This window comes from Oryzias melastigma, linkage group LG12, assembly GCF_002922805.2.
Source record: "Oryzias melastigma strain HK-1 linkage group LG12, ASM292280v2, whole genome shotgun sequence".
Classification (NCBI taxonomy): Eukaryota; Metazoa; Chordata; class Actinopteri; order Beloniformes; family Adrianichthyidae; genus Oryzias; species Oryzias melastigma.
Window position 1 is genome coordinate 4,992,776 of NC_050523.1, and position 8,774 is coordinate 5,001,549.

The 8,774-nt window shown below is 39.7% G+C and overlaps 1 protein-coding gene across 1 annotated transcript in view; it reads right to left on the reverse strand.

Moving 5' to 3' along the window:
• Positions 1–6,640, reverse strand: part of LOC112163377 (rhotekin) — a 21,400-nt gene extending 14,760 nt beyond the window's left edge. The window contains exons 1-9 of the mRNA XM_036214616.1: positions 6,461–6,640; positions 5,583–5,810; positions 3,739–3,775; positions 3,608–3,661; positions 3,422–3,539; positions 3,116–3,346; positions 1,069–1,187; positions 905–1,011; positions 186–311 (exon numbers count right to left, since the gene is read on the reverse strand). Of these exons, the coding sequence (XP_036070509.1) occupies positions 186–311; positions 905–1,011; positions 1,069–1,187; positions 3,116–3,346; positions 3,422–3,539; positions 3,608–3,661; positions 3,739–3,775; positions 5,583–5,810; positions 6,461–6,478 (1,038 nt within the window). The 5' untranslated portion in view covers positions 6,479–6,640. The remainder of the gene's footprint in view (positions 1–185; positions 312–904; positions 1,012–1,068; positions 1,188–3,115; positions 3,347–3,421; positions 3,540–3,607; positions 3,662–3,738; positions 3,776–5,582; positions 5,811–6,460) is intronic.
• Between the last annotated feature and the right edge of the window lie 2,134 nt (positions 6,641–8,774).

Sequence of the window (8,774 nt, forward strand, 5' to 3'; positions counted from 1 at the left end):
TCTTTTTTTTTTGTTTGTTTTTTGTTATGCACAGTTGCCCATTTCTGGTTTCCACTCCTGAAACACAGGTGCGTATGATTGTGCAAGGTGCGTCACTGTTTGACTCACCACTGCCCTCTGGTGGCCTCTGCATCGAGCTGTAGTAAAGAAGAAGAAAACTTGCAGCATTTCTAGAAAGAACTCACCTTTCTGATTGGAATTAGAAGCACCAGGTTGTTCCCAGACTGCAGGTCTTCATGAGTTTGATAACAGCGGAGAGCTTGCTCCTTGAGGTCAGCGTGTACATTTTCCCAAATGTTTGAGTCTTTGAGCTGAGAAAGAGCAAACACTAATCTGAATTTATTTTTTGTTTGTGGTTTGATGTTTTTTGGGTGTGTATATGTGTGTTCACTTGGTTATAAACCGCTGCTCTATAAATCTACTGAACTAAAGCGGTTATAAAATTTATTTCAATTTTATTAATTCACATTGAATTGCATTAAAAATAATTGAATTAAAAATGGATGGAAGTCAACTTAATTCAAGTTACTAACTTGAAACTTAAATAAGCTGAAAGCAATAATTTTTAATTGAATTTAAGTTAATTGAACCAGACTGAACTAGAATTAATCACAAAGAAAATTTGCCTCATTGGGCTTCATGCAGGTAATTTTACAAATTCAGAAAATTAGTCATAAAATATGAACAATGGCTAAAAACTAAACAGACTAAATAAAACTGGTTATCCCTGCCCTTAGACCCTCCCTCCCGGTAAGGAAAAACTCCTAAAAAAAAAACCTGATTCTTGGCTTCAAAGGTCATGTGACCATCCCATAATGAATTCTAAACTTCCTTTGGATATACCCGACATGTGTGTTTTAGTTTAGTTACTTTGTTACTGCATGAATCTGCTGTATGTGATCACCTTAACCTTGAGTTGACCACTTATCACTGGTTGGGTCATACACAGCGGCTGAGCAACTAAACGACAGCACAGGCTTCCATACAAGGGTAACCAGAAGGGGCTGTCCTCTGGAAAACATAGACATGCAAAGAATGGAAATGACCATAAAGAGCATCCAAAACTACCGGGGGGGGGGGGGGGGGGGGNNCCTGTAGCTAAAACGGTCAAATCGTGCGTCTTGAAACCATTCAGGACATTCTCGACAGTCAGAGTTGTGTGAGCCAAAAGGTTGTACTTTGGTCCCCTTTAGAGAGAAAACACTTGAGATGTTAAAGCATTTCAAATCAGAGTTAAAGTTCCACTCTGATCATCTTTAATTTTTTTTCAGTGTTGCCAATTTTTGATTATGCTGTTTTTATCCTAAATCAAAAATATGTTAGTTTTTGCAGAAAATATGCCTCTGAGTTGTGGGTGGGACTGTTGGAACCACACATTTTCACTCTCAACTCATCCTATATGGACCTTTAGATGGGCCCCTTCCACGTCACTTTTTGGTGCTTTGGGTGTCTCCAACTCGTCCTTTTTGATGTGCTGGCTGTTCCCATTAAATCACAGGTCCCGAACCCTTGGGATGTGGTACTGGACACAATATCGTGTTAGGGTCCTGGTACCAGGTTAGGGGCACTAGGATCCAAGTTGGGCTTTTTTAGGTGCGAAGCACAGCGACTGCAGAGAATGACGCCCATTGAAGTCAACAAGACAAGGAATCGGGTGACCCAGCTTTCCGAACCGTAGTTCCCGGGACTGGTTCAAGACCAATTCTGACCAGTAGAGTGGGTTGTTTCAGCCCTTTCCAGGACCGGTTTTCTCGTCTCCCCAGCTTCTCAGTCTTGTCCCCCTAACAAATCACATTGTATCTACAGGATCCGAGTTGTCAGTATGCCAGATTACTGGTCCTGGGTATAAACCTTACTATCTCCAAGTCTTCTGGGGCTAACATCCTAGCATGCCAGGATCATGGTCCAGGGTCCATAACTTCACTGTCTTAGTCTTCTGGGGCCAACATCCTGGTATGCCAGGATCATGGTCCCAGGTCCTAACTTCACTTTTTCCAAGTCTTCTGGGGCTAACATCCCGGTATGCTGGACTCATGGCTCGGGGTCCTTCACTATCTTAGTCTTCAGGGGCCAAAATCCCTGTATGCCAGGAGCATGGACAGGGTCCTAACCTCGCTTTCTCCAAGTCTTCTGGGGCCAACATTCCAGTATGCCAGGATCATGGACCGGGTCCTAACCTCACTTTCTCCAAGTCTTCTGAGGCTAACATCCCAGTATGCTGGGCTCATGGTTCAGGGTCCCTAACTTCTCTATCTTAGAATTATGGGGCCAAAATCCCAGTATGCCAGGATCATGGACCAGGTCCTAACCTCACTTTCTCCAAGTGTTTTGGGGCTAACATCCCAGTATGCCAGGATCATGGTACCGGGTCTTAACCTCACTATCTGAACGTCTTCTGGGGCTAACATCGCGGTATGCCAGGATCATGGTCACGGGTCTTAACTTTAATATCTGAACGTCTTCTGGGGCTAACATCCCGGTATGCCGGGTTCATGGCCCCAGGTCCTTTACCTCCCTTTTTCAAAACATCTAGAAGATTTTTTGGCCTCCGTATATAAGTGTTCCTGTTGGATCTCCTGGGTTAGGGTCAGTGTAGCGGTCTGATAGCGGTCTGTGTCCTGACGATTGGGAACCCTTAATTAAATGGGAACAGCCAGCAGAGTTGGGGATACCCAAAATGGCAAAAAGTGACGCGCAGGTCACCATATGTCGATGTATGATGGAGTGAGAATGCATTGGATGGTATGTAGTAAGCCAATTATCCCTGTGTTAACTAGCCTACAACCCTAACCTAATATCACGGGTACAACAAAAATGGAGAGCAATATAGACACTATCCTCCCGTACAGATTGGACCCAGATACTAGCCTAGACAAGGAAAACCAAGTCATACATGGATCTAGTCATTTACAAGTGCATCAGAATGGAACTCGTGCTCCGCTAAGCATATTTTCTTCGTCACAAACACAATACATACTCTCCATCTACTCCTGATTAAATTTGAATAAAGAAGAACTCAGAAATGCTATGTACAGCTTAATTTTTTCTCAAATGTCCACCATCAGCATCACAAGAACATGCTGAAAACACAATTTTTATCAGAATAGATGCTTACACTGCAGACTGCTCAAGCAAGGGGGAACATCCAGGCTTCCCGTCTCCTCCAACAGATCCACATGCAGCCGCAGACTCAAACGCAGCTCTGATCTTTTTTCCTGACGAGTATCCCAACGAGCCTCCCAGAAAACTGCTTCTCTTGATGGCCAGAACCGCCGGGGAGGCGTCCTCGACCACACAGCTGCTGTACAGCTCCACACGGAGCTGGAAATCTGGACCCACCTTGTTGCTGCACACAGACATTTTCACTGCAACGAACCTCCACTTCTCCTCTGGAATTCTTACAGGTAATGACTGAACTTACAATATGACGGGGACTTCAAAACAGATGTCTGTCAAAGTCCTGTCCACCATCACTATGTCAGTGTCGTGGATCTCTGAGTCGCAGCGAAGAAGGCAGAAAACAGCACAGCGATGGAGCTCTAAAAAGACAAAAGAAATACATTTTAACGTGTGTCATTACTTCCTGTCTATAATCAGTCTGTCGTACCTCCTTTGTTTTTAAAGTACTCTGAGTCTTTCCACATGAGGGGAATCCGCAAATCTAATAAAAACACAGATAGTGATCGCAGAAATTTCCAGTTTGATAAATAAAGGGAAACATGTTGGAACTTTGCTGACCTGAAAGTGCAACTTTTCCAGAACACGGTGCTGCATCCTCAGCAGACCTGAAGGATGATAGTGAAACTTTTAATCAACTTTTAGTGCTTTCATTTTAGAACAGGGGTGTCAAACTGCACAGGGGCCAAAATCCCAAACATACCTTAGTCCCCGAAAAGGATAAACATTTATTAAACACACTAAAACTACATTTTTAAAATGCAACTTTTTAACATAATTATGAATAATAAAAAGGCAGGAGTATTCCATCCATCCATTTTCTTGACCGTTTCTTCCCTTTCGGGGTCGCGGGGGTGCCGGAGCCTATCCCAGCTACTGATGGGCGAAGGCGGGGTACACCCTGGACAGGTCGCCAGTCTGTCGCAGGGCCTCAAACACACACCCATTTACTCTCACAGTCACACCTAGGGGCAATTTAAAGTCACCAATTAACCTATGAAGCATGTTTTTGGACGGTGGGAGGAAGCCGGAGTCCCCGGTGAAAACCCACGCATGCACGGGGAGAACATGCAAACTCCACACAGAAAGGTCCCAGCCGGGATTCGAACCGGGGCCTCCTCGCTGTGAGGCAAGAGCGCTAACCACTGCGCCACCGTGCAGCAGTATTATTAAAAATAAATCAACTTAAACCCTAAATAACTTTCAATATTTTGCTCCCCATAAAAATATATATTTCGTCAAAATTTTACAAGTTAGAAATAAGTGCAAGATAACATTGGGCCATTAAAAACAATCAAATTAAATGATCTGGTGGGCCGGATCCAGCAAAATATTAAAATTCTGCTACAACACGCAGCATCAGCTTTAAGACCAACTACAATAAAAAATGTGTTTTTGATGTAGCATTTTTCTGATGATGAAGGACCTTTATTAGGAAAATGAAGTATCAATTTAATTATTTTGCTGATTTACATTTTATTTATTATTATAATGTTGTCATTATTATTATGGTTATTATGTATTTTTATGTAATATTTTTACTATACTTAAAAATAATTATTTTTATGTAAATTTAAAAATATATATATCTTATTTTGTAGTAAACGGCGTATACTTGTATACAGCTTTTTTTTTTCTACAATTCCTGCAACACACTGACGGCGGCTTCTCTACCAAACACTGGCGCCGACCTATAACCACCAAAGGCAACATAGGGTAACATGTCTTGCCCAAGGACACTCCCTCCTGAACTGGGAATCAAACCTGCAACCTTCTGATCAAAGGCCGACCACCCTTCCGCTGCACCACGGCCATATTTAGGTAATTCAATGTGAATTTGAAGCAAACGAAAACATTTTGTTTGAAAAAGATTGTATTTGTGACGTAGAACTTGTAAACAGAGAGCTCTCAGCAACTGGTAGGGTAAAGGGGGCGTGGTTTCTCTGCATCAACAACCCCGCCTACAATTTAGGGGTGAATTTCTTAGGAACTCCTTCAGGTCTGTAGAAATTATGTCCTAGAAAATGAATGATTTTTGCTAAAAATAGCATAATTATAAGTACAAAAAAACTGGGAATGCTTTTAAAATAGATCAATAGTTGATCAGAGTGACTTTAACACTTTACTACTGTTGACACAACACTGCTTCACAGACAGACTGAGGAAATCTTTCTATATGCTAAAGACAGTACATCCAAAAAATATATATATATATATTTGAATGTTTAATTGATTTTATATTTTTAATTCATTTTTTGTCTGTTTTTTTGTCTTTTTATACTTTATTTTTTTTTTTTAACTTTTTTTGGATGTGCTCGTAGATGCAAGCAGCTGTCAGATTTTAGATTTCCTTTGGACTTCTATTCTATTCGATAAAGACTTCCTACACCTCGGTTTAGCCTCACATTCACTGTGTCTGGATCCCCGTCTGACCTGAGTCCGGCCCGCTCCAGGATCTGCGCTTTCCGGATCTTCTGCAGCTGGCTGAGCAGAGCCAGGATGCGGGCGTTACAAGTGAGCAGACTCTTGGAGGCCTCCAGGGCCTGATCCTTCTGGGAGCAGGCAGCCAGAAGTTTGCTGGCCCCTTCCCTCATTCGCACCTCCCTCTCAATCTGCTGCAGCACCTTGCCATCCTGTGAGGAATTTGTAAAGATTTATTGACTTAATAACAACATCACAGCATCTATTTTTATATTGTTATTTATTTTGGTGTACAGCACTTTTTTGCTACCTTTTGTATGAAAAGTGCTATATAAATTTAACTTAAAAAAACACAAAACACTACAAAATAATTTGCAGAAATAAAAACAACTTTGTCATGTTTGGGCATGATTTAAAATCCTGGATTTTCTCCAGGTGTTGCATAATCCCATCCTTCAACGTGAACAAATCCCAGCATTGTTGTTGAAAACCCTTTTATACGTTTCCCAATGAACGTGTGGATTCTTTGAGGTTTAATAACAAAGCTCAGCTTTAGGGATCAGAACAAGTTACATAAATCTGTCGCTTTTTTTGAGCATCAACTTTGTTGCCATAAACATTTGACTCTGAAAGTCTCATTTAAAATGTGCTTTTTCAGAAATAATTCAAAGAAAACATAGAAAAGAACAGAATTTAAGGTTGATTGGCAACTTTTTCTTCAATAATTATTAAAACAGACAAGAAAATCCCATTTAAAGGTGATGTATTTGAGTAAAAACTTTAACATTAACCATGTATACATGCTGTGGTGAACCACAGCCAAACAAACCCTTCTCCTCTGCTCTGCTCGGCTCTCACTGACCTGAGTGCTGTCGTTCATGGTCCTCCTCTGCGGAGCTGCCGGGCTTCTGTTCCGGTCTCTGCGCAGTCAGGCGGTTTGCTGAATGAAGGAGCTAATCTCACAGGTGACTGGAACTGGATTTAGAGCAGATTTGCAGAGCGAGCAGCTCGTTACTCAACAGAGATCAAAACACTCTTAAGCCTCCATACAAGAGGAGACTCACACTCAAACACTTCACAGTCTGAAAACTCCACTTCATAAATGCAGAACCGAGTGTTGATTCAGTTTGTACTTTTATCTCATAAATAATAACAAGATGTTACTTCTGTTAAGTAAACTAAATATTTCCTTTTTGTGCCTTTATAACATAAACTGTGACATTACTGGATTATGAGAACTACCTAAAACAATTAAATATTTATTATCACACTTTTTTCAAGAACTATTTTCGACAAACTTCACATTTTATGGAGTCGATGTGTTGCATGAAAATATACCCAAACTTTTGTACACGCCATTATTTTGTTTTCTGTTATTTTGAAAGGGTAAATTATGGAAATAAAGTATTTTTTTACATGTTAAAAGGATTCCTCATATGAAATATGATACCTTTACGAGGATTTTCCATCTTTCCATGGCTTCTTTAAGCACAATAACATTTTACCTGGAGTTCCCAAACGTTTGATCCCGACTATATGTATGTGGAAGTGTTTCTAATTTTATTCTTCCAATAAAGTCTTGACTAATCATCCCATATTAGATATATCTATAATTATGTTTCTTTTGCTCAACTTCTTAAGCAACTTTTTGTTTTGAGTGCTTATTATAAATCAATTTCAATCCAAAGGATGCAATAAATAATCTGTAAAATCTTTAAAGCTGAAGCTGGGCGATACTGGGAATTTGGACATCAATGCTTTTTCCTATAAATATAATTATATATTATATAAATATATAATTTTGGACATACCATTTTTAATTAGGTGTATACAAGATAGAAACTTTTGGAAAAAGCTAAGTATTAATGTCAAGTATTTACAACAATCTGAACTAAACATGCAAATATACAATATGTACAATAGTAATGGCATAATACAATAATAATAATAATAATAATAATAATAATAAAGTAACTTACTGCAAAATTTAAAAAGTCTACAATGTAACAAAGAAAACAGAACCAAAATAATGGTATAAAAAAAGTCATTAGAAAATAAAAGTAAACAAAAGCAACACATAAATTAAGTTGAGCTATAGTTAAAGTCTTATTACCGTATTTTTCGGACTATAAGTCGCGCTTTTTTTTCATAGATTTTCCAAGGGTGCGACTTATACTCAGGAGCGACTTATATGTGATTTTTTTTTAGACATAAATAGGCTCATATATTTGTTATTTTCCCCTCTTAAACCGGTTGCCTTTTGGCGGTTGTTTCCCAATAATAAACACTAGAGGGCGCTGTAGGTTTGTGTATCAGTATCTACTGCTGTCAGCTGACAGAAACGCAGAAGAAGAAGTCACGTTCAAAACAAACGTTCCTGATAATCTAATCATTCTCTTCATGGATGTTACGATGTTTTTCTCATTTGCATCAAGACATTATTATTGTTGTTTTTATTTTTCTCTTCCTGGGCTAATGCGGGACAACAAGCCATCAAAGTGGGTTATAAGGTGCACTGTCAATGAACTGTTGGACTATTCTCTTAAAGTGCGACTTATACTCCGGAGCGACTTATATATGTTTTTTTCTTCTTCATTGTGCTTTTTTTGGCTACTGCGACTTATACTCCGGTGCAACTTATAGTCCGGAAAATACGGTAGTTGTCACACATCTAGCCGTGTAAAATCTGTTCTCTGCATTCTCTCCCCTGGGGGAGTGGTGTGCTGCAGACACAGCCGCACTCAGAAACCATTTTAATAAATATTAAAACAACAGAAAATCTTGCCATCGCATGTGAATATGTGACTCTTTTATGATTTTCTCTGCTCTCCCGTGACTCCGGAAGGGGAGGGGCGAGGTGTGAGCAGCAGTGCTGTTTACAAAGACAGACTGTTGCCATATTGGGCAGGTTTCTGCTCAAATCGGGTGGATTTTTGCTCAAATTAGACTTTTTTTTTCACCCAATCTGGCAACACTACAGACAGATAGATGCAGCACTTGCATGAACTCAGTAAATAAGTTCAAGTAATTTACTGCACGAGTCAAAGAAAAACTGCCACGAAAGTATCAATCTCATCTTGTTAGTATCAATACTTCATCTTGGTATTGCTACTATCAACACAGATCTATTTGCATACTGACGGCCAGAATGACTTACTATGAGATTCTATTTGGAT